The sequence below is a fragment of the Cynocephalus volans genome, chromosome 6, assembly GCF_027409185.1.
Source record: "Cynocephalus volans isolate mCynVol1 chromosome 6, mCynVol1.pri, whole genome shotgun sequence".
NCBI classification, from domain to species: Eukaryota; Metazoa; Chordata; class Mammalia; order Dermoptera; family Cynocephalidae; genus Cynocephalus; species Cynocephalus volans.
The window spans coordinates 17,551,523-17,577,785 of NC_084465.1; the positions used below are offsets into that span (position 1 = coordinate 17,551,523).

The 26,263-nt window shown below is 50.1% G+C and overlaps 1 protein-coding gene across 1 annotated transcript in view; it reads left to right on the forward strand.

Moving 5' to 3' along the window:
• The first annotated feature begins 3,372 nt into the window (after positions 1-3,372).
• The window catches only part of KLRG2 (killer cell lectin like receptor G2), a 34,066-nt gene continuing 11,175 nt past the window's right edge, over positions 3,373-26,263 (forward strand). The window contains exons 1-5 of the mRNA XM_063101008.1: positions 3,373-3,882; positions 4,771-4,857; positions 16,487-17,489; positions 23,031-23,132; positions 23,536-23,681. Coding sequence (XP_062957078.1) covers positions 3,373-3,882; positions 4,771-4,857; positions 16,487-17,489; positions 23,031-23,132; positions 23,536-23,681 — 1,848 coding nt within the window. The remainder of the gene's footprint in view (positions 3,883-4,770; positions 4,858-16,486; positions 17,490-23,030; positions 23,133-23,535; positions 23,682-26,263) is intronic.

A 26,263-nucleotide genomic window follows, 5' to 3' on the forward strand; every position in this document is an offset into this window, starting at 1 on the left:
TCTGGGCAGACCTGGATTTGGGATCCAAAGGGACTTTGGGGGATCTCAGAGGAGCTTCAAGCCCACTTAGGCCCCTCTTTGGTACCTTGGCCCTAAAGCTACCCAGAAGTGCTTGATTTTGCTTTGGCCATTAACACCACTCACAGGTCTTTAGGTGACGAATAAGTTGCTGCTCAGGTGGCAGGGCCTTCTGCTTATCACTTTACAAAATGAGGAGCCCAGGAGACAACCCTGGCCTCATCAACCAGGAACTAAGATCATTTTCACAGTCCCCCCATTTCCCCAAGATACATGGAAATCAAGTTGGCAGGGTTCAAAGGTCCCTTCTTCCTTCAACAAATGCATTCAACAATCAGTGAGCATTTACTACGCACACGGCGCTGTGCTAGGTACTGGGAATACAGGTAATGACGTACCCAGTCCTGGCCCTCAGCTGAGTCTCCTGGGGGTCTCTGTTTCTCTTTAGAAGTTCCTGAGTGAGAGACCCCAGGCCTCACGCATCACAAAGGTGGCTGCCCTGGGGACCTGCTCTGAAGATGAGAGGGGAACTATGTTTAGCATTTCCTGATGGAACCAAAACCTTCAGTCAAGAAAATCTGGTCCTGGCCAAAGGATTGACTTTTGGATGAGAATAACGTCTTCAGTAATAATCCTGCCAAAAACCACTGCCTGAAGCATTAGGCCTCTCCCTGGAGGGTAATAGGACCCACAAGTAACAGAAAACTCAACTTACACCAGCTAAGGGAAAAAAACAAATTTGATTTTATATATTTTTCCACTCAAACAACAGAAATAAACACAGATTTTTCTTGTTATAAAACATAGGCTGTTTTCATGTAAACAACATAAATTTTTAAAATAATTTTTCTTTGGAATGTGGCATACTATTTATGTGCTTCTAAGCATTTTTTAATATATGTAAAACAAGTAGTTGAGAACTTCTTTTTACAAAATTAGGATTACCTAACACATTCTGCAACTTGCTTCTTGTATCACTTCATGAAGCCCTGTCACATTCCCTTCATAGAATCCCATAGTGTGGAGGTTTATTAGTCCATTTCTGTCGTTTATAACAAAATACCTGGAACTGGGTAATTTGTAAGAAAACAAAATTTATTGCTTACAGTTTTGGAGGCTGGGAAGTCCGAAGTCCAGGGAACACACTTGGCGAAGGCCTTGGTGATGGCCACAGTGGCCCAGGGCTCTCACATGGCAAAAAATGGTGGAGCAGAGAGAGTGAACTTCTCCTGTGCTCTTCTTTTAAAGCTCTCAGAACCACGCTCCTGACCACCATTATTAGTCCATTCACTACAGCACAGTCCTACAATCTATCCCCTCTTCAAGGCCCCACCTTTCAATTAGCGTAATAGGATTTCCCACCCTCAGCAGTTAAGAGTGGGGATTAAGCCTCAATGAGGTGCGGGGCATCCAGTCCACAGCAGAGGCCCTCAGCTATTAGTGCTCCATTATTCTCCTATTGATTGGCATTCAAATTGTTTCTAATTTTTTACTAGTACAAATAACACTGCAATGAACATCCTAGCACATATACTTTTGTGCCCTTTTGCAAGTGTTTCTGTAAAAGAAAATTCTAGAAGTGGAATTGCTGGGTCAGAAGTTCTCTGAAATGGTTGAACTTGATTTCAAAGTGAATACCATAGGAGTGAGCATTCTGCAGACCAGAGAGGCATAAAATAATACACACAATTAGCTATTCGTGGTGAACTATGAAGTGTGCCCACGGGTATGCTTGTCGCCACTGGGCTGGCCCCTGCTCAGACATGTTCAAATCACTGCTTTCTCATAGGACAGGAAATCTGTGAAGAAGGATCTCTGGCTCGGTGTCTCCCTGCCTGGACTGATAGGAACTTGTGAAGGGTTTTGATGCCAGCACCAGGACTAGTCATGGGCTGAACACACCAGCTGATAACACGGGCATGCACTCGGTCTAGCCGAGGCGGAAGCCCTCAGACCAGCAGGCGCTGTTCTGCAATCAGATAAACATACGCTGTGAATGAATGTAAGGGATGGAGATGGGAAAGCTGCCTCCAGGTGGCTACTTTTCAAATATTCCCAGACATTAATTAACATTTTAGAGGCTAAAAAGCAGTTTAGATTTTTTTCTTCTCACAAACAATCTAGGATTCAGTTAATGAGGTACCCAAAGCTGTAAGAATAAGCACTGTTACCTGTAGTACTAAAACTATTTTCATTTTGAATAGGGCAAAAATGCAGCCTTTAAATAACTTAATTTCCCCTAGTTTGGATTCGGAAACATTTTTCTGAAGCCACTTCCCATCCTTTGTTCTTTCCCTGTTTATTAACCCACAGATGACACATCAGTGGCCCCGGGGTGCCTCGACCCTGGAGTCCGAAGCAGATGCTAAGGAACCTGTGCCCGGCATATTCACAGAGCAGAGTGAATTCACATCAAGCTTCCAAACACACACAGAGCTACTGCTACTATTACTATTATTATGTAATTTCAATTAGTATTTAATTGTACAGGCTGTAACCACACAAAGCCACTCTGGTTTTGCCAGAAAACTGTTCTGCCTTTAAATCGCTCTCGTGCTGCCCAGGCGCCGCCTTGGCCGTGGCCTTGAGCTCTGGGTCACTCCCTGGAGGCACCTGCTCGGGCGGTGCAGGTTCTCTCCCAGGGCTCATGTCTTGCCCTCAGACAGTGTTTCATCTAAAAAAACCCCAGACTTACACGGCACCAGTGCCTCGGCGCCCATCCGGGGACCCTAGGGATGGAGCTGGGGACCAGACAGCCCCACAACCAGGCACACCGCCAGCGCCAAGGAGCATTCCCAAAACATCGCCTCCATGTGGGTGGCCCACCACAGCCACCACAATAACCACAGCTGCCACAAAAGCAGCTAGATGCCACAACCACCATGCAGATGGTCTGCCAGCCACTGGAGTGCACTGACACAAGGAGAGTCACCAGCAGAGACCAAAGAAAAGAAGAGGATGTTTCTCTCCACAAAGCCCATTCCAGAGTGACAGAAGAAGCATCTGCTCTATGATAATATTGGGGGACCTGAGCACACGTCTCAGCATTGGACAGATCATCCAGGCAACAAATCAACAGAGTAACCATTACTGTTTCAGAAGGAGAGAAGAAATCTAGGGTAATTAGAGGGGGAGGGGGAGGGAGAGGGGGATGGGGAGAGGTTGGACAAGGGACATAAAGAATAAGTCATATTTGTAACGATATACATGCTGGTACTATTGATTTGATCAACGTATGTCAACATTGAACCCCCAAAATATGTATAATCAATTTTGATTCAATAAAAATAAAAACTAAATAAAATAAAATCCCCCAGCCTTTTGGGTTCAAAACAGGTGCCACACGCCCTGGCGATGCCTCTTCCCGTCTGCGCGCAGCTGGGGAGCCCCGGGGAGCGGGCACGGGCTCCCGGGTCCCCTGCCGCGGGAGAGCGCCCCGGGAAGGGCCCTGGGGGTCGGCGACACTGCCCTCATGAGCCAGCTCTCGAGCGCTCGGGCGGGCCAGCAAGCCCCTGCTCCCTGCGGCCTGGCTTGTCCTCGTCGCCTCCGGGGACCCCGTCTTGGGAAAAGGTCCGCGCTCCCCCCCGCCCCTCGGAGCCCGGCTGCCGGCGGCGGCCCGCGCCTCTCCGCTTTCCCTTTACGCACGACCGCCCTCTAGCGACAACAAGACGTAACACTGCGTTCCGTTCCAACGCGAGGTCTAACCTCGGAACCTTCTGGTGTGTGCGGGAAAGCTCTGTGCCGGGGAGGGCCCGATCTCAGGCCCTGCTGGGGAGCATTGCAGAAGCGCCTCTGCTCCTCCCGGAAAGACACAGCCTGGAGCCCGCTCCCCAGAGGAAGGCTGGGCTGGTCCAAACGCCCCAGGTTGACTGTACTCCAGCAGCTGGCTGAGTTCTGACTTAGGAAACCCCATTATCTGTTGGCAGGTGGGAAAAGTGTTCAGGCAGACAAGGGTGCCAGAGGAAGCTAGCAGTACTCTGGAGGCAGGGCAGGGAGGGAAGGGCAGAAATCCTAGGTCCCTGGAACAGGCTCCCCAGAGCTCCCTCACCACCCATCACTCCCACTTATATTGGAGGCAGGAGAGACAGAAAGCTCTCAACAGGCACCCCTCAATAAGCCCTGTGAGAGGACTGGCATGATTGCTGGGGTTCCTTGGACTTAGAAGGTGGGGTACTTAGCACCTCTTATCCATAGCTTTGGGCCTTAGCTGCTGTTCTTGGGCAACAGGACCAATCCCCCACCCATGTGGGATCAGTGCATGATAGAAGCAGCTGCAAGCTGAGGATGGAGGGAGCGGTCGGAGCTGCCATGTGTGTTTGTGTGAGCTGCACACTGCGCGAGTGCCTGGGGGAGGTGTGCATTGGGATGTGAAATTCAGCCCTGACCTGATCACGAAGCCATAGCCCCTGGTAAGGGGCTGTGTCTGCCGGAAGGAAGGGGCACAGTTTTGGAATTCACCTGCTCTCCATGAGCCCTGCAGGCTGTACCTGCCCACAGTACCCCATTTTCCGAATTATGACAAAGGCACAGATAGGGACCATCTACGGCCTTAGAGGACGCTCCTCAGAGAAAAGGCTCTGAATGGAGCCTCAGCCTAAGACTCCTTGGCCTCCATGGGCCCCAACTGGCCTCTGCCTCCACATGTAGAAATTCCACGGAGGGCACAGTGTACTAGCCAAGGGGCAGACCTTCTCCAGGGCTGTGGCCTCCATCAGGGGGCACTGCTGGGGAATAATGCCATTACTCTTGCAGATGCCTGTCAGCGATGGCAAGGTTTCTCAGGCAGAAAACATGTATCTGCCACCTTCCTGCCGGCCCTGGACTGGTTCCTCCAGCCAGGTGAGAGCTGCCGCCTCACCTCTCTTGTACCCAGAATACCTCACACACGCCTCTAGACTGAGAGGACACTACAGTCCCAGAGGTCAAAGACCAAGGTGGGGGCAAAGGTGCGTTTGTGTGTCCTGCAGCTGCTCTATAAAATCTGGGCAGGTGAGCACATTCTGATGTCTGAAATGGGACCATGATGCGTTTCACAGGACTATCAAAGGACTAGGTAAGAGTGTTTGTTTCCTAGGGCTGCTGCGTTTAGTACCTTAAACTGAGTGGCTTAAACAACAGAAACTTATTTTCTCCCAGTTCTGGAGGCTGGAAGTCTGGGATCATGGTGTCGGCAGGGTTGGTTCTGTCTGAGGCTGAGGGAGAATCTGTTCCATGCCTCCTCTAGCTTCTGGTGGTTGCTGCAAGCTTTGGTGTCCTTGGCTTGTAGACACGTCACCTGATCTCTGCCTTCATCTTCACATGGCGTTCTCCCTGCATGCGTGTCTGTGTCCAAATTTCTTCTTTTTATAAGGATACCAGTCATGATGGATTAGGGCCTTACCCAAATGACCTCACCTTAATTAATCACATCTGCAGTGACCCTGTTTCATATAAGTCACATTCTGAGGTACTGGAGATTAGGACTTCAACATATGAATGGGGGTAGGGGAGTTGGGAATAACAGTAAGATCCCCAGACGAGATAGCACCAAAACCCTCATCTCCTACCCACTGGAGGAGGGGGTGTTGGAGGGAACGGGGTTCAGCTCATCGAGACTACGAGACAGCTTTTCCTTTTGCGTCAGGTTTAGATCAGCATCACGTCTGATCCCCAGGTAACCAATAAAATCTCCAAGACAGAAGAACAGCTGGATGGTTTCTTATTTATGTGTCCCCAGTCTATGAAGGGGAGGGAGGTTTCGAAAGCCAGAACAGACCCTGGGTCACCTTAGTGGCCAGAGAAACTCAGCTCTGTAGAAGTCTGGTCAGCATGTGTGAGCTGTCATAGCCCTTCCGGAGGGTGCCCCTTTCTCCTTTTTTTTTTGACAGCTGGCCAGTATGGGGATCCAAACCCTTGACCTTGGTGTTCTAACACCGCTTTCTAGGTAACTGAGCTAACCAGCCAGCCTGCCCTTTGGCTTTTGAAATAAATTTCTGAATTATCAATATGAAGATATCCTTAAAAGTTTTAGTTAATGTATTTTGCTTGCAGAAATGTCATAGTTCTGGCTGAATATCACAGTGTTTAATTCTTAAGCACTGTGGCCAGACTGACATGCTGTCTGAGTCATAGTATTTAGATCTGGTTGCAGATAAAAGTCATCCATAATCTCAGTTTAGAGCTTTGATAAGACAGGTGCAAAATAGCCCTTCAATGACCTGTGAAAGCTTCATGGGCAAAAATGCAGCAGAGTCAATAAGCCAGCTGGGTAGAGCTTCAGCCTGTAAACCAGGGGCCTTACACTGCTGTTCATGGGCAGACTTCAGGGAATCTTTGACTCCCTAAAACTGAAAGTGATGCGGAATGTGTGTGTATTTTAGTAGAGAGGTTTTCAACTTTCACTGGACTCTCAAAGGAACCTATACACAAGCCAACTGGGAACTACTGCCCTGAAAACTTCCCTTCCCTGCAAGTTTTTATGGTAAAACAATAAACACAATTTCCCATAAAGTATAGAAAGCTTGTCGTGAAACTAGAATTATTAGCAATGAGACCAAAACCTTTAAACTTGACAATGGCTGATCTCCCAAATTGGGCCTTGAAATTCCTGTTGAGGTTCGTTTGTGGATTTATAATTTGGAGAGTGCAGTCTAGACTGTTGTGGTCACAAAATGGCATATGACGTGGTCCTCTGTGGTCTGGAGTCTCTGATGGGTCCCCAGTAATAGAAGTGTCCACTCCCTTATGGGGGAGAGTGGAGCTTGATTCAGTGGACCTGGTCCCAGGATTGTTAGGGACGTTAGACGTGTCCTTCAGATGTTTGCCTCTATCGAGGGCTTTTGTTCATTTCAGTCAGATCTGAGTGGCAGCGGACAACTTCTCCTTAGCCAAAGGATTCACAGTGTTTATAATTAGGACAGAAACAGGTCCAACTCTTTCGTGCTGTCCCCCTCTCTCATTCTCCCATCCGTCTGACCCTCCTCCCAGCACTCTACCCTTCAAATATTTCTACCTACTTAGAATGCAGCAAAGGGCAACTTTGCATCCTGAAAAACGAAACAGGCATTTTGGGCCACGTATCTGTGACAATATAATCTGAACAACATTCACGGTATCTGTGGTAGAGAAAATCTGCAGTATAAAAAGGACAGCCAGATATCAACTTTTACAGAAATAAATTAGGAAATTTTAGCAAATTGTTTAAACTCTTTCCCCAAATATGTTTCCCCCGCAGCCTCATCAGATGTCCATTCTTCACTCACTGATGGGTTCAGCTTTTACTTGGAGGAGAAAAGCCTTTTTTCTCTATTTCTTTGTGTTTCTGCTTTACCGTCTTCTAGAAAGCTCGGTCATTTTGATGTCCATGTCCAGTGCCCCCTAAATCCACCTTGCCGTGGCCCGTGACCATGACCCTCTCTCTCCGGCCTTCTCGCTCTTGTATTTGACAGGCTGGCAGTCACAGCGTGCTCGTTACCACCTTTACCACACAGGACTGTGCACAGTCTGCCCAGATGTTCTCACCATCTGAAAAGCACGGGTATGACATGAGCAAAAGTCATGCTATAATGAAACCTTCTCCCCAGCCAAGCCACATGCAAGGCTGGTGGTGTCAAAGTGTCTCCCTTAAAGGCCATGGTCACACCCAGGTTATTAACCTAGGCCGAAGAGAGTCTGTCCTCACAACTCCAACTTTGGGGGCCGTGAGGGAATTTCAGGCTTTTTCTGGGCCATACTTGGTCCGCATCCTTGAGAGTGGTCCCAACAGGTGCAGGAGAGGTTGGCATGAAATGTCCATGGCAAGCAAGTCCTGGCTATGGGTTTCCCCTACCGTTGCCAGTCTTAGGTCATTAGGGCCATTGATGGCTGGGTATGTGGGTGGAAGGTGGGGTGTGCCCTAGAACCCCTAGAGAAAATGGTCATGTGGTTTAGATTAAGGCCCAAGGGAAGACCTGGCCATGAGGTATGCTGGCATTGGGCCTGGCAGGGATGAGTAGCTGGGATTCGGGAGCAGTGTGTGGAGAATCCCTGGATTCTAGGGCTGATCACTTACTGGGGAGTGGGTGTCCCTGGTGAGTCACAGGCCTGCTGCAGCCTCACATTTGACCTTTTATCCTGAGCAGCCGGGGCTACCTGCTGCCTCCAGCCCTGCCATCTAACCTAGCATCCAGCCTTGCTAGGCTTCCAGGGAGGACAAATCTTTTAGATCAAATCTGGTGGCTTTCAAATCAACTGTCTCTTTGTCCTCACTGAGCTCTGCACAGGTGAGCCTAGGGCAGGTAGGTGGGGGTCTTGCAGTAGACCCCCACACCTTCCTCTGTGGTCTAGAAACCCAGTAGGGCCCAGGCACAGACAGGCTCTAGAAGAGCACTCTTGACCAGGGCTGTGCATTCAACAGAGCAAGCTGTGGACTGCTTAGCCCAGTGGGTGCCATTCACCTTGTCTCTGATGCAACTGTCCTCTCTGGAGTGAGCAGCTCGTTATCCCTGCTCCTGACAGCGTAAAGAAACATCCCGCTGATGGGTAGGAATAGTCTGATTGAAAATTAGCAATCTAGGGAGGAGTGGCTGGCCGGTTAACCCGGCTGGTTAGATCATGGTGCTGATAACACCAAGGGCCAGGGTTCGATCCCTGTACTGGCCAGCCACAAAAAAAAAAAAGAAAAAAAAGTTACCATTTTACTTTCCTATTGACTTGTTACACAAAAAAAGGAGAGATTTTCTGCTTCTTCCTCTTAAAAGGGCAGTAGACTTTTTGCCCTGAAAATGGACTTGTGCCTGGCCCCAGAGGAGAGTTCAGTGCTTTGTTTAAAAGCCTGGACTCGTAAAATAATACTACAGGAGGTTTGGAATAGAGGAAGATGCCATGGACTGAGCCCCAAGAATAGCCCAAGGATGGAGGAGGCTGGGCGGGGATAGCTGTTCCCACAGGGCCGGGGAGGAGGCAGGCCCAAGACAGGGGAGGGGGTGAGCGGATCTTCATGGAGGTGGCCCCTGAGGGGGGTGGCTCTGGAGGGGTGGGCAGGGGCGGGAACTGTCTGTGACCACACGGGAAGGGTGAGGGTGTCTGAGCCCTAAAGACTGAAAAACCAGCACCTGCATCAGGCAGAAGCAGCAGCCAAATGGTGACCCACGACCCCAGAATGAGCATCCTCTTTCAGGACACTAAGAAGCCCTGGGGTCCTTGTGTAATCTCCTGGCAAGGGGGCGCTAGTACTGGACTCACAGAGAAGTTCTCCTAGACCTTCATAAGTGAGGGCTTGAGCTGGACAAATATGACTTAGAGAAATAAGGCAAGGTGGCATTTCTTGTACCCAAATGGTGAGAAGCACATTATCACCCATTATGGACCTTAGGAGCCATGTCCACCTACAGGACAACAGGAAAGCAGAAATAAGAAAGGAAGTTGATAGGATTCCACTAACAAATAGCTTATCTCCTCAGCGATTCCATAAGGTTTGGGGTTGGATTTTAAAGAACATGGGATAGTCAGGGATAGCGTTCCTCAGGCACAGGGGTTGAACCTGGAGATCTCCCTTAAAAATCTCTCGCTTGAGAAACTAAGCACATGGTCACCAAATCACATGTATACCCTAACATGAGACTGTTCATACACGGTGAGGAGTTTTGTCAGCCTCCCCACCCCCCAGAACGGGAACTGGGGCAATGAAGACAGAGGAGGGGGCCTTGGGGTGAGGCAACAGCGCTGAGACCACAGGAGAGCAGTAAACTCTAGAGCAAGAGGCAGCGTCCAGTCTAAGGGGCCAAGGTAGAGTGGGTGGTTTTCAATGGCAGGTTTTCGCTACAGACTTCAGGGTTCAGCTGTCCCAGCCCATGAGAGGGGGAAGGGGAAGGGGATAGCCCGGAACCATGGGGGACAGACAGGTGGGCCAAGCGTCAGAGGGAGGCTGAAGACCTCAGAAGGGTCTAGGTGGGACTTGGGGTCCAGGACTGGGCAGAGGACCAAGGAGGCAGAAGGGCCCTACACACAGGGGCTAGACAGAGAAGCTGATGGGGACTTACCAGCCACCTGCATGTGAGTGCAGAAGGACCCCTGACCCTTCCCAGGCCGGCTCTCCTGCCCATGTGGTTCAAGGCCCCAGTATCCAGAGGCCAGTAGCAGGTGGCACAGGGCAGGCAGGCTCCCTTACATCTCAGAGAACTGGAATATCTGGTCCTCTGTCTTGGACAGTGCCGAAAAACTTGCCAAAGTTTTATATTTGGGAGACCTTGTCTTATACCACCCCCTGCTTTTTCTCTAAAAATGATTGTTTCATGGCTTTTTCCCCCTAGTTATATAAATAATTACCACCTTTGTCTTGAAACACATATTCTCTAGCTATTCATACATTAGACTACAGTTTTCTATATTTAGTCATGATTTCCTGGTGAAGTATTCTAGGCCCTTTTATGAGATTTTTGCAAGGCCCAATTTGACTTTGGAGAGACCTTATACCTACAGACTCCTGGACCAGCAAATCTCATTCATAATGGGCTGATTTAGCTCAAAGGGGAAGAGGTTAACTTTGGCCCCAAACATGGGGGCATCTTCACCAAGGTGCTCTGGGCACTGATGTCTTCTCCATTTGCTGCTCTCGGACTCTGGTGATGGGAAGCCTGCTGGGAAGTTCTTCTAGAGACCTGTGTTGTGAGGCAGTGGTCTCCCTTGCCCAGCTCCACTCCATTGCTCCCCCTGGGTCTCCTGGTCCTTCCACCTGCCCCTGTTTAGGTCTTCCCAAATGTTGAGCCTCAGACCCAGAAAGATCAGCTAAGGCTGGGGGGTTACCCATACGAGAGCTGCCCCAAGACTGCTGAGTTAGGCTCCGTCTATTCACACACGTCAGTTACTCACAATCCCACAAGTGCTGAGTTTTACAGGAAAGGATTCTGGGAATGGGGCTCTCAACAAGGGAGGGTCTATGTTTGATCATGCAGATGACTCAGGGAGATGTTTTCCTGCTGTGTGGCTCTTCTCCAAGTCTCCTCGGATGAGCTCACCTGCATCTAGGTGGAATGTTTTCTCAATCCCTGTTGCTGCCTTACCTACCCACACACCTGACTGAAAGCCACCTTTTGTTCCTCCACCAGAGCCATGTTTGTCCCTCCTTGCCCAGCCTAGATGCAAGCGGATCCTCCTGCCTTGTTACTCCCATTGATGGCTAATGTCTCGGGGAGTTACAAGAGATTAGGGTGGGGGGGGCATGCACACGCGTGCACACCGAGGCTGGAGGAACTTGAATGCCAGCCTAGTCTGCCGAGGAACCAGGTCAACACCTGTACCTCTGTCCCAGTCCATGTTCTGCATGGACCGGATCAACCAGAGAGTGGGACTGAAACGTCCTGGGAACCAGGAGGACTAGTGGGAGCATCAAGTAGCCAAAGGGGAGAAAAGATGTGTTTGGGAGTCAGAGATGTCTGATGGCATGTTGGCTTTCCCACTTGGAGCCGTGTGATCCTGGGCAAGTTCCTCAACCTCTCGAAATCTGTTTCCTCACCTGTAAAGTAGGGATTTTAGGGACTTCCTCCCAGTGTTTTTATGAAGAGTCAATGGACATAATAGCTGAATATAATGTGTGAGGGCTGGCCGGTTAGTTCAGTAGGTTAGAGCATGGTGATGATAACTCCAAGGTCAAGGGTTCGGATTCCCTTACCGGCCAGCCAAAAGAAAAAGAAAAGAAAATATGTGAACCTTGATGGAAACCTGGTTTGAAAAACTTGGGGGAAATTTAAATATGGCCTTTAGAGTATCATCTAATGTGGCATTCTTGTTCGTTTCTTTGGTATGAGAATGGTGTGGCCCTTGCGTAGGAGGACGTGCGTGTGCTTAGGAGATGCGTGCCGAACCATTGAGGGGTGACGGTTCATGAGGTCTCCAGGTCACGCTCTAATGGCTGCACAACACCAGAAAGTATGTTTGCATGGAGACAGACAGAAAGACAAGGCAAACATGGGGAACCTAGCTGGAGGGTGTTCATGTGTTCACAGTTTATTCTTTCCATTTTTCTTAATGTTTAGAATTTGTCAACAAACCCTGCACAATGCCCTGTTCAGTATTATTGATTTCATAACTATTCACTAAGCCACTGGTGGTGGCATCAGCCCGGAACCAGGGATGGGCATTCCAGAGAGTGATCTGGAAGTACACAAAGATTTCTAGAGTGAAAGCATCACATGACAAAAGTGTGAACACACTGACCTCAGAGAGTGCTGAGTGCTATGAAGACAGCCCACAGGTGAGAGGCTGAGGACCCAGGGGTAGGGGTGGGAGTGTCACATTGGCCTGGTGTCCTCTGGGCCTCTAAGCAGGTGGAATGTGAACTAAGGATGGGCCATGCCAGGGAGCCGGCTGTGCAGAAAGTTCCTTCCTCGCCTCAACTGTGTGTTCAGGGGCCCTAGAAGGGCCCAGGATGCCACAGGAGGTGACATCAATCAAGAACCATGAGGGGGCATGTTTGCTTGCTCTCTGGGAAAATAAGCTGTGGTTTAATTTATGCTCTTATAATTCTTCAGTCTGTTCAGACTGGCCAGATACCATCGGCCTCCCTTGACCAGTGAACTCAATGGTGCAGGAACAGGAGGGGGTGATGATTGTTCCTGCTGGGCCCCTTCCTGGAACCAGCTGATGATCCAGAACTGGCATTAGAGGAAATCCCAGTGGTCCTTTACTGAGGCCCTGAGACTCTCCAAGATGCTTCTCAGACACACAATTAACAAATGAGAGGACATTCAACCTCATTCATATAGAAATGCAAGTTGAAATTCAATATTTTCACACATCAGATTGGTAAAGACTCAGATTGATAATGTGAAGTGCTGGTGAGGCCGTGGGGAACAGCCCCTCATCCACTGTTCAGTGTCTTGCAGGTAATCAGAGATGGGATTTTTTAAAACAATGTGCAAGGATGGTCAATGAGTTATATTCATATCTACAGCGTTGCAGCATTGCAGTAATTATGTCACCCACATAGAAACAACTCAAATGTTCACCAGCAGGAGACTCAAACAAATTATGCATAGGTCTACATCTAATATGAGTGACGTTTTGGAAATAGATGTATGTACATATTACAATAGTATAGGTTAGTGTATGCATTTTTAAAAAATCCAGAAGCCTGTATTACAAAATGTTGATAACAAAGATCCCTGGGGCGTGAAATACTGGGTACCTTCATTTTCTATAGTATGTATTTCTGTAGCATTTACATTGTGTATCACAAGTATTACTGTTGCAAGCAGAAAACAAAAGTGAGGGAAAGTGAGAGAGAAGAATGGAACGAAGGAAGGACTGCAGTGGATATTTGTCCCTCTCTTTGGCCAGCTGGCATCTGAGCCCCCTTGAAACATTTGGGTAATTCACCCAGCTTAGGATGTCCCACCACTGAAGTTATAAATGGCCTTCTGGCACCAGGACTGCTGTGGCTGTGCCGTGGGAAGTACATGGAGATAGCACCTAGTCCTCACCTTGAGGCAGCCTGAGGAACCCATGGTGGGACTTGGGTTTCCTGACACTTGCAACCAGAGTCTTTAACAATATGCTAACATAAGGCAAAAAGGGGGCAGGCATGGGAAGGATACTCGGTGTCTCATGAAATCCACAGAATTGAACAATCAAGCCTTAGGAAGGGCTGAAACCAGACAAACTCTGGGGACCTGAATGGGGTTTGTGGACCTTCTCTGCCCCATTCGGAATTCTGGCAATGCCCAGCGCTGTGTCTCTTAGATCAAGGGCCAAATTCCTGCGAAGGAGAATCTGATTGGCCTGGCTGAGATGCGATGGTAAAAGGGTGAAGGTGGCAGAGGTGCCTGGTACAAATGTTCTGGGAGACCACCCACGTCCACAGAGCCATCGGGGGAGGCAGCCATCTGGGGGCGTTGCTTGTACTAGTCTGCTAGGGCTGCCACAGCAAAGTACCACGGACTGGGGGGCTTAAACAACAGACTTTATTCTCTCCCAGTTCTGGAGGCTAAAAGTCCAAGATCAAGGTGTAAGGGGTGTTGGTTCTCTCTGAGGGCTGTGAGGGAGACTCTGTTCCTTGCCCCAACCCGCTTCTTGATGGTGGTTGGTGCAATCTTTGGTGTCCTCAGCTTGTAGATGCATCACTCCAATTTCTGCCTTTATCTTCACATGGTGTCCTCCCTGTGTGCATGTCTGTGTCCAAATTTCCCCTTTTAATAAGGACACCTTTTCCTTGACAAGGAAAATTTTGGCAGACTAGTGGGAACAGAAATAGATTGTTGTGATTTAAGGTGTGTCTGGGATGTGACAAAATAGAGACAGAGAGTAGAACAATGTTCCTGTTGAGGAAGGTTGGTCGTGACAAGGAAGCAACACATAGGGTATTAGCAGGAAGAGGATATTGGACCCAAGGAGGCATTTAAAATGCGAGCATGTTTAATGATGATGGGAAAGAACCGTAGAAAGGGACAGATTAGAGATATTAGAGGGAAGAGGAGATCATTGTGGTGCAAGCTCTCAAGAAGGAGCCATGGCTGGATATCCACACACCAGGCACGTTAATAGATGCTCAGTAAGTATTTGTGAAATGAAGGCATGACTGTAGGCAGGAAGGGACAGAACCCAGGAAACAGGTGGAGGGACTGGCCAGGGCCACATTTTGAGTCCCCTCTAACTTCTGCTGTCTACTCTCCTCGCATGGCTGTAACATGGCTGCCAGCATTACGGCCACCTCCTGACCTCTGAGCACCAGTGCCCACCACTGACTCCCCATAGGCACTGTGTCCCCCAGTTCAAATCCCAGACAGAATTTAGGATGCCCCTCGGTGCCTTTGAGTTGGTAGCCCAGCCCAGAATGGTCAGCTGTGACCTGGAGAGCCAGGCCTCAGGGTGTTCCCCATGGGACCCAGGGAGCGTGCCTGAGAATGACACACAATGTGCCTCACACTGACTCTCTCTGACCTGAAATACCTGGAAAGTGAGAGATCCTTGATTTTATAAACTGGTCGCTAATCATCATCCCTATCTAAGAAAGAACAGGAGGACGTTCCCTCTCGGCTCCGGACCACACGGAAGATGGACAAGCAACCAGGTCTCAGCAGGGACCCCCACCTCTGAAAGGGGAAACAGAGGACAGAATGTAGGGACATAAAAAGAAATATTTTACATACTTTGTTTTGAATTATTTACATTTTTATAATAAACTTTAATCGCCCTAAAGAGTAACTTACAATATGCCGTTTTTTTTAAAAATTGAATTTTAGCTTAAGAAGATCCATACATTTTCTTTGTAGGAAGTGGAAACATTCTAGATAAGGTTGAAGTGTCCTAGACTAATCCCCCGTCTTCCTCCCCAAATAGCAGAATCCACTATTATCAATTTGGTGTGAATCATTCCACACCTTTCAAAATGTATTTTCATGCATATATATGCCCCCATATTAAATATATAGTCTGGGGTTTTGAAGGAAGTAAACATAAAATGTTTTACTGTAGCACTTCCTTTCTGGTGAACTTTTTCTCTCAATTACTTGTTTTTAGAGGACATTCTTCCAGTAGTTTAACCCCTCTCTTAAGTTCCTACTCCATCCCCCAGGGCTAACAAGTCTTTGATGTTGACCTAAAAGAAACTGAGTCTATCTTCAGAGCTCACTTCTCCAGGCAACCTGATCAATGCTTTTCCCTGGTTGCAACCATCATATTGGGGAAGAACCCAAGGAGAGAGAGAAGACAGTCCCCCTAATCACTTCATCACGTTTCTTAATGGTTGTACATGACATATAGATTTGGGATCGTTACCAGGTTACGTCATACACACAGGGATCTAGGGTAAGAGTTACAAAAAGCATTCTACATCTGCTTCTAAGTAAAAATGGTCTTATGATAACGTTTTCCAGGAAAAGCAGATGTGACTTCTGACTTAGCTTAGATCTCCCAAAGCACCGCAATTTAGCTGACCTGGTCAGAGAAGATTTTTTGGTATCAATGGTCATTCCAAATGCTGCTCCTAAGGCCACTCCAGCAGAAGTCTCTGGAGTAGGGACACGACACTTGGCACTTTACATTTTAGTGCTTATACTAAAAAACTATCCCTTGTTTATCTGAAATTTGAATGTAGAAATACGAGTGGCCTCATCTCCCCTATGAGATTCAGTAGGTCCTGGTGGAGCCCCGCCAGGAATCTCTTAAACGGCATTCAGCTCACTGGCCAGGGCTGGGAACGCTGTTCTCCACCACGCCGGGCCGGCCCGATGCAGGCTCCTCTGCCGGTGGAAATGCACGTGTTCGAGCTTATCCATTGCTCAGTCTTTAATGAGTTAGGCTAGTAGGAGTCGGGCCTCAGAGTCACTGACTCCGGGACTCCTGACGTGGTGGGTCCTCTCAGCCACTTCTCCGCAGGCCGCCGGTTTCCCGTTTCCTCTGAGGTCCGGGGATCCAGACAGGCTTGGCCGGTAGCTCCCCGCCCAAACCAACGTGCGGCAGAAGAAAAGGGCGGAGGCAGGCCGGGCTCGGGGCTCCGTCCCACCTGCCTCTCTAGTCGTTCTGTTCCTCCGAGAGCCGCCGCCCACCTGTGAACCCTCGGCCTGGAGCCTGGAGCCCCCAGCCCGGGTTCTCTGTGCGGAGAGAGAGCTGCTTCCTGAAGGGGCGTGGCCAGCAGAACTCAGCCACAGCCAATCACAGCGGAGCCCTTCAGGCAGGGCGTGGCCTGACAGCCTCAGCTACGCGGCTGGACCAATCGGGACCCAGGAGGGGAAAGCGGGGTCCCCGTCGGGGCCCGGTGGGCCGCGCCCGGCACCTCCCGGCTCAGCGCGCTGGATGGGCCCGGGAGGCCTCGGGAGGAGGCGGAGCCGCGGCGAAGTTTTGCATGGAGCCCCTGGGAGGACGGGTCCCGGCGCTGGAGCAGCCGCAGGTCCCCACGGAGGCGCGACAGCCTGGGCGTCCCGAAAGCAGCCCGAGTCTGGCCGAGACGGTGAAGGAGCCGGCGGGCGCGGGCCCGGACCTCTCGTGCGAGAAGCTGCCGCCCGCGCCTCGCCCCGCGCGCCTGCGGCCGCCGCCGCTCAGCCTGGGCTACGGCGCCTTCCGCCGCCCCGGGTCCGCCGGCCCCGAGCCGCCGTCGCCGGGCCCCGCATCGGCCGAGCGGCCCCAGGACGGCAAGGAGCCCGGGACCGAGCCGGCGCCCGGAGCCTGGGCGCCCGTGGAGCTGCAGGTGGACGTGCGCGTGAAGCCCGTGGGCGCGGCCGGCGGCAGCCGCGCGCCCTCGCCCGCACCCTCCACGCGCTTCCTCACCGTGCCGGTGCCCGAGTCCCCCGCCTTCGCCCGCCAAGCTTCCCCCGCACACCCGCTCCTGCAGCGGGCCCCGTCCCCGGGCGGCTCGTGGGGCTGGGCCAGCCCTGCCGAGGGGCGCGCGGGCTCCCCGGGCTCCCCCACGTGCCGCTGCCGCTGCCGCTGCCAGGAGCTGCAGCAGGAGGAGGACGCAGCGCCGCTGCACCGCGCGGGTGTGGACGGCGACCAGAAACTGCCCCGGGCGACAGCGCTCATAGGTAAGTGCTCACCCGCGCCGGGAGCCCAACACATCCCCACCCAGCACTGGGCCACTGGGCGGCGGACGGACCAGGGGACCCAGATGACCATCCCGACGCTCCGACCCCACCTGGCCTCTCTGCCTTAGAATCGGTAACACTCTGACCGACATAATTGTAGTTCAGATTGTCTGATGTGAAAGAATAAAACCACTGTCCCTCCCCCACCCCCACCCCATAACTTTGGAATTCCCTCTTAGTGTGCGCAGTAGGGGTGGAGGGGATTCCAGATGAGGGGAAGACACTTAGGGTCACGGGGCGGTGGGCTCCAGGCTGGTCGGACCGCCGCCCCGCCGTGGGTCGACCTCTCCAAGGTCCAGGCTCGTTCTTTCCACCATGTTAAGGAGCATTTGGCTCCAAACTCTCGTCCATTCAGCAGATACTGAGTGGGGACTACCGGCCAGACTGGCTAGGGAGTGTGCATGTGTCTTTTGGTTTTTTTCTTGTGGTGGGAGTGAGCATGGGGGAGCTTGGCATGGAAGAAGAAAGAACCCGAAAAATGTATGAACAGTTCTGGACAAGGAACCATGAAGGAGAGTGGTTGGTGAACTTGGGACATGAAAAAGCCTGCTGGAGCCAAGTCCTGAAAGGCCAGTAGGAGTTGGGGGTGGTAGAGGCTCCTTCCTAGGTTGAGGGGCCTGCAGGAACAGAGGCCAGGAGGGACTAGAGCCCTGCCCAGCAGGCAAACTGCCAAAAGCTTGGCCAGTTGAGAGCTAGGATATGCCAGCTAGACAGCCACCAGATCCCAAGGGCCTCTACTCAAGGGGTTCTTAGACATGGGTAAGGTTCGGGGACTTGGATCACTCAGAAACTTTTGCAGTTTGCTATGAACTCTGCATGATGGAATATTCGTTTTCTATTGCTGTTGTGACAAATTACCATAAACTCAGTGGCTTTAAATGACACGAATGTATTATTCTACAGTCCTGTCGGTCAGAGGCCTGACGCTTGCTGGTCTGAAGTCAAGTTGTCAGCAGGGCTGTGTTCCTTTCCGGGGGCTGAAGGGAGATTCCATCTCTTGCCTCTCCTGCTCCTAGGGGCCACTGCGTTCCTTAGCTCGTGGCCCTCACTATTTTCAGATCCAGCAATGTTAGGCCCAGTCCTTCTCCTGCTGCCTCTGCTCTGATGCTCTTGTTTTTCCGCCTCCCTCTTCCATCCACCTGGACCCTTGTGTTTACTTGGGCCCACCCAGATAATCTCCCCATCTCAAAATTGGCTGATTTAGCAACTTTAATTCCACCTGCGTCCTTAATTTCCCTTTTCCGTGTAACCTAATGTATCCGCAGGTTCCAGGGATTAGGACACGGACATCTTTGGGGAGACATTACTCCCTACCACAATGAGCCTATAGCTTTTTGTCAGATTCTTAAAAGAAGCTGAGACTAAAAGGGTGGGCTGATCAGGAAGTTAGGATCCAGTGGCGAGGTGACATGGTTGGTTTCTATTCTAGAAAGTGAGCTCTGACAGCATCGTGGAGGGAGGCTGGGACAGGCACACGAGGGAAGGAGGGGAGACCAGTTAGGAAGTGTTAGCAGTGCTCAGCAAGACATGAAGTGGCTCGATCTAAGGCAGAGGTAGGAGGAGGGCTCCAGAGGCAGGATTGGTGGGCTGGCCCCCTGATCGGATGCAGGTTAGCTACCGGGAGAGTGGGGATGACTCCCACGCTGCTGATTTGGGTAGCTGTGTGATGGATCGTGATAGCCCTCCAACACGGAGCCTGTGGGAAGAGGTGTGGGAGAAATAAATGAAAAATGCCTTGGGGAATTCCAAATAGAAATGTCATTTAAAGGAAGAGGAAGAAGAGCTGGCCAAAGAGATTGGGTGAGAAACACGTAGGTAGGACGAGGAGAATCAGGAGGCCCAGAAGCAGAAAAAGGAGTTTGTAGAAGAGTGTGGTCCAAAGTGCCACATGCTGGGTGAGACGTCAGGGGAGAGGCAGATTCTGGGACTGAACGATCAGGGAGAGCTATCACATCAACAGTGCTGTAGAGATGATGCAGGTGACCCTGGCTGAAGAAGGGTGGGCGGGAGGGGAAGGTGCCAGACAGAAATGCTGCCGGTGCGTGCTGATGCCTGGCGCTTTCCTTCTGCTTTCTGGGACATGCGGGGTTAAAGAACCTTCAGTTTCCCAGTGCAGGGCTGAGTCTTAGGCTGAGGGGAACTGCTTGGTTGAGGAACTCTGCTGAGAGGTTTCTGCCTGTGGATCAAGCTGGTTGCCTTAACAAGAGGGGGAAACTAAGGCAGGGGCTCCATGACTTGCCCGAGCCCATGTAGTAATGCCATAACCTGCTGTTTCTCAGTCCCCTTGAACCTGAGCGGAAACAAGCCACTCTGGAGAGGGTTGAGAATGTCACTGCTTTGTCTCTTCCCTCACCGATTTGGGCACGTGCCTCAAAGGAGCTGTCCAGCTGATGGCTGAAGGATCAAAGACCTGGAGGGTGCTCTGAATGGTGGCACTCAGCGGCCACCGCATTGCGCAGCTCCAGGCAGCTGGCAGAAGAGGAATCACTTTGCAAAGCCTCAAACTGGGGGAAAAGCTAGATCCTCGGATGGAGAATATTTCAGGTCTTGGTTTGGAGTCACCTCCTCTGATCCCCAAGACTGGATTAGGTGTCCCTGTTCCACGCTGTCATTCGCCCTTGTGCTTCCTGACAGCAGCATTCTTCACACGTGTCATAGTCGCCTCCTTCTAAGTGTCCCCTGAGGGGTATGGGAAGTGGCAGCAAAGACTTTCACTGAATCTCCAACACCTGGCACATCAGTGTCTTTCAGAGTGTAAGTACATGGCAGAAATTCTTATCCCCTGGCCTTCTGGGGAAAGTGGGGAGGGAGTTTGATATCAGTGGTTGTCCTGCCTGCTAGTGCCCTCAGCCCCAACTGTGCTCAGTGCTCTGGTGTGGAGGAGAATATAAGGAAATGTCCAACCTGGCACCTGCCCTCCAGGTGGCCGCAATCCAGGCAGACATTCATAAAGCCAAAGCTCAAGGCAGTCTGGGATGTAGCAAGAGGGGTAGGGCGGGCGGACCGTGGGGTAGAGAATGAGGACAGAGGCCACAGGCAGAAGGGAGTCTTCTGGAGAAGGCCGGGCAGCACTGGAACTCCAAAGGTACTTAGAATTTTGGTGGGATGGGAAGGAGAATGTTCTCAGTGCATGGAGGAAATAGAGAGGGGAGAGAGGGTGGCCCCCAAATTGAATAAACTAAGTCCCACAAAACCTGGGTCCACCCCTGGCCATGGCATTTGACTTGGAGGAAGCAGGTGGTGTTTCAGTGGCAGGACAGGAAGAGGAATCAAAATGTGGAAAATTAAGGTGGGATGAACAGTGAGAAAGGACGCAGAGGGTGTGTGATGAGATGTTAATCCGTCAATCGAAAAGGCGATCGGGTAGAAGCGGAAGACCAGGGCACAGAGAAGATGCTGGAGAGTAAGGGAGGTGCCGTGTGTGTGTGCGTGCGTGCATGCGTGCGTGTGTGTGTGTGTGATGTCCCTTAGGAATCAGGAATGGGTGGAAGGCACCGAGAGAAGTAGATTTAAAGAGAAGGTCTAGGACGGGGTGAAGGGAGAAGACAGATTAAAGGGGATTTTAGCTCCACCTGTATTTTTGGTTTTTTACAAGGAGAGTGTATTTATTTGTATTACTTGTGTAATTAAGAATTGCTTCTTAAAGGAGGGTGGGGTGGAGACTTCCTCTGCCGGCTGGTAGTTTGGGGCTACAGATAGCTCTGCAGGGGGCCATTTGCAAACTCAGCAGCTTGGAATTAGGTGGGTCCTGCTGATTGATGCGTAAGAAGTTTTTAACCCACTGTATTTCTTTACTGCTTTGTTTTCTAAAAGGTCAGAGCTGTATTTAGTATTCAACCACAACAACCATATTTATCTAGCTGACTGGTAGATTTATTTTCCTTTTCTTCTTCAGGCTTTTTAGATCTGCTTTTATTATTTTAAAACTCTCAATTTACATGTATCTTTTATTTCAAGCATTTTCAAATCCCCCTTTTTTGAGTAACAGCTTTATTGAGATATAATTCACATACCATACAGCTTACCCATTTAAAGTGTACAATTCAATGGTTTTTAGTATCTATTCACAAAGTTGTACAACCATCACCTTAATCAATTTTAGATTATTTTCATCGCCTCAAAAGGAAACTGTTTACCCTTTAGCTATCACCCTCCAATCGGGCAACCACTAATCTACTTTTTGTCTTCAGACATTTGCCTGTTAGACATTTCATATCAGTGATGATGGTTTATTGAAAACCCTGGAAATGTGTCCCTGTTTCTTTGTCTATGCGTGTGTATCATATATGTGTGTATGCACTTACATGTGGGCATATAATATACTAATATACACATGTTTTCTTAATGGAATTAGTTTTTTCAAAATAATGAAACATTCAGAATGATCTCAGCTTTTTTTCAGGTTTTGGCAAATATGCTGATTGTGTTCTTATAACCCTCACACTGATCATGGGGTCATTGCTGCCCCTCAGCCCTGAGATTTGTTTGGGTGAATCTTGTGTCCCTTGCAGCAAGCTTTCTGCAAAAGAAGAGTTCTCTTCTTGTTGTGGTTGCTTTCACACTTCTGTGTCCCAACAAGTTCAGGACTGCTTAGTTATTTCAGAGGGGTTTGAATTTCCAGGTTGAACGCCATTTATAACTGTCCCTGGCTGTGATTAAGCATTTGAAATCCTTCCTGTTATCTTTAATTCTCCAAGTTTCTCCATCTGGCTTCCTGTGAACAGGGCAGGGTTAAATGTGGCATTTAAGTGTGCTCCCTCTGCGAGCGTTTGCCTGTGCCGTTGCTCCCACCTGGTGTGCCCGCCCATCTCTGCTGCCCATTTCCTTTCTGCAGCCCCATCCCAGCCAGCTGCTCCACTTGGTCCTTGGGCAGCAGGGATGCTCCTGCTGACAACTCACAGCTGGACAGTGCTCCAAAGCCTGCAAAGCGCTCTTTCATGATGCTTCATTCATGGCACCCAAGACCCGGAGAGATTGAAGAGGCATGTGTGATATTTTGACGTTAAAATGGAAAAACATCACGAACACTGGAGTGGCCATTGTCAGATCTTGAACCCAGGCCTGTCCAACTCCAGTCTAGCCTTGTTCCTCTCTGGTTCTGTAGTTTTATCCCTTGGTGTCTTTGCCTATTCTGGTAGCTCTTTAGTGCAGGTCTCTTGCCCTCTTTGCGGTATTTGTACCTGTGTCTAATGTGCATTGAATGTTCAATAAATGGTGTTTGGCCAATTATTTGTTCTCTTTCTTGAACAGAATCTTACCTCTAATTATTTAAGAAGGAGAACATCTTCTAGCATCTTTCTCCCAAATATAAAGTTTTAACCTAAATGGACTGGTTTGTCCTGGTGCCCCAGGGAGGGGGTGGGAGGTGAGGTGGGTGCCATGCTGGCATGATGAGTCCACATGGCTCTGAGTTGGGTTCGGTTGGGTTGGTCTCCTCTCATCTGTCTTTCCTGTTTGCTTCCCCCCCAACCCCCATCCCAGGGCTGCCCATGTACATGAAGTCCCTGCACTGGGCCCTGGCAGTCATGGCTGTGCTCCTGGCAATCTCTGCAGTGGCCATTGTGGCCCTGGCCTCTAGAGCAGGTATGGTGTCCTCTCTGGTCTCCTGTCCCTGCTGCTCCACCCCCAGGGCAGTGTCTAGCCCTTACACCACCTTTGAGGATTGGCAAGAGACCTCCCCATGGGAGGGATGCTGCGGGAAGACACCGGCTTGAGCCAAGTTTGTAAGATTTGTTCCTCGCTCCCCCTGGGCGCCCTGAGCAGCAGTTGGATGGCAGCTCACACCCAGCGTCTTTGTGCACAGCCCAGACTGCACGGCCTTCCTTGGGCCCTGCCCGGCCTCCTTTCCACCCCAAGCCTTGCCACTTCCACACCTCCAGATTTGCCCGCTCAGTCAGGGGGTGGCTAGGTTCATTTTTTAACATGCCCCCATTTAGCTTGTTACAGGCTATCTCGCAGGGCTCACCAGCAGTGTCTGTGCTTGCAGGGGCCAGATGCCAGCCATGCCCCCCAGGCTGGATGTGGGCCGAGGAGCACTGCTACTACTTCTCTGCAGAGGCACAGGCCTGGGACGCCAGCCAGGCTTTCTGCTCAGCCCAGGGGGCTACCCTTCCCCTGCTGGACCACACCCAGGTGAGAAGGGGGCGGCCAGTCAAGGGCATACCTATCATTCCAGGCACAGAATCCTGGCCCTGAAGGAATCTCCAAGATCTGGTCCAGCTCTACATTATACAAGTCACCAAGGGCAGAAAAATAAGGTGACATACAGCGGAACTAGACATCAGGTAGCAAGGTCTTCGATTTGCTCTTTATTCAAAGAAGTGGAGGCAGACCTGGGGTGCCCCCATCCAGCCTGGCAGTCACGCAGTTAGTGAGCTCAGGAGCCAGACCTGATGGGAGAGACATATGTGTCCTTTCTGGGAGGGAGTATGGAAAATAAATTACATTTAGTGGGCACAGTCAGGTAGTGCTGTGACACTGTTGGGTAACAGATCACCCCAATACTCCTCAGTGATTTAAGACAGCAAGCATTGATTTCTTGGTCGCTGGTCTGTGGGTCAACTGTTGACAGGCTGACCTCGGCTGGGTTTGGCTGGACAGCTCGGCGTCAGGACGCAGATGGCGGGACATGGCTTGAGGCTGCAGGCTGGGTTTGTGTTTGCTCCGTGGGCCCTCCGTCTACCTGGGAGAAGCTCTCCGCAAGAAAAGTGGCAGAAGCAGGAGCAAGCTGAACTGAGCAAGCCTCATTTAAGCTGCTGCTCGTGTCTCATCTGCTGACGTTCGATTGCTTTCCATGGCCAAAGCAATCACACGGCCAAGCCCAGCATCAAAGGGACCGGGTAGTGTCCTCCATCCCCGGGGGAAAGGAAAACAGAGTGAATATTTGATGAACAGTAATTCAATCAGAGGGTTTGAGAGTGGCTACAGAAAAAGACCAATTAACTGGATCCAGTCCTCGGCTTAATTTTTTTTTCCATTTTTTAAAATGTGTTAAAGTACACAGAACATAAAATTTACCATTTTAACCATTTTAAGTGTACAGTTTAGTCGTGTTGTGCAACCATCACCATCATCCATCTCCTGAACTTTTTCCATCTTGTACAGCTGAAGCTCTGAGCCCATTAAACAGCTCCCCCTTTCCCCACCCCCTGGTAACCACCTTTCTGCTTTCTTTCGGCAGCCCACACCCAGCGGCTTCGTGCACCGCCCAGACTGCACGGCCTTCCTTGGGCGAATCTGGAGGCGTGGAAGTGGCAAGGCTCGGGGTGGAAAGGAGGCCGGGCAGGGCCCCAGGAAGGCCGTGCAGTCTGGGCGGTGCACGAAGCCGCTGGGTGTGGGCTGCCGAAAGAAAGCAGAATGGTGGTTCTATGGTTTCTGTCTCTATGAATTTGACCACTCCAAGTGCCTCATATTAGTGGAATCCTACAGTTTTTGTCTTTTTGTCACTGGCTTATTTCACTTAGCATAATTTCTTCAAGGTTCATCCATGTTGTAGCATGTGTCAGAGTTTCCTTCCTTTATAAGGCTGAATAATATTCCATTGTATGTATATATATATATGTATACACCACATTTTGCTTATCCATTCATCTGTTGATAGACACTTGGGTTGTTTCCATGTTTTGCTACTGTGAATAATGCTGCTATGAGGGCTGGCCCGTGGCTCACTTGGGAGAGTGCGGTGCTGATAACACCAAGGCCACGGGTTCAGATCCCTATATAGGGATGGCCAGTTAGCTCACATGGGAGAGCGTGGTGCTGACAACACCAAGCCAAAGGTTACGATCCCCTTACCAGTCATCTTTAAAAGAAAAAAAAAAGAATAATGCTGCTATGAACATGGGTATACAAATATCTTTTTGAGACCCTATTTCCAATTCTTTTAGATTTATACCCAGGAGTGGAATTGCTGGATTGTATAGTAGTTCTGTTTTCAATTTTTTGAGGAATCATCATACTGTTTTCCACAGCAGCTGTACCATTTTACATTCTCACCAATCCTTGGCTTAATTTTACCTAAGGGCAGTTACCAAGAATTTGTATTAGCTATTCTCATATGCATGAAAATGCAGCATGCCTTCAGGTTGTGCTTTAATAAATATTTACTGAGCACCTGCTCTGTGTTCGGCACTGGAGATTCAGTGATGAGCGGCATAGTGCAGCCTCCACCTTCACAAGGCTAAAGGGCAGCGTGGGGGGCAGACAGCCATCAGGAAATCATAGAAATAGATGTTTAATTACTGCACTGGTCTGTGCTGTGAAGGGAGGGTGCACAGTGCTGTGAGAGTATGTGACAAGAGAGTGTGATCTGAAAGTCAAGGTGAGTGAGGCACAATGGGCCTTTCGAAAAAAACAGAAGAAAGGATAGTGACACTGGGCCACGTAACCTCCTGAAATGTGGCTTTTAACCCAGTCTGGACTAGTTGGTGACCGGGCCTGCCATATAGCTATTGACTTGGGATTTCTGTTCACCTGCATCCTCAAGATGCCTTTTGCCTCTTTCCTATGTGGGATCCCCTGTCTCCTAGATCCCATATGTTTCTTTTTCCTGGTTAATATCCTTTTCTTGGTGGAGCATATCCTCTGTAAACTTCCCAGGGGGGAAAAAGTGCATGAGAAGTAAATTTCTTGAGGTCTTTTATGTCTGAAGATACTTTTATTTTAACCTCTCCATTGATTGATAGCTTGGCTGGGTATAGAATTCTAGGTTGGAA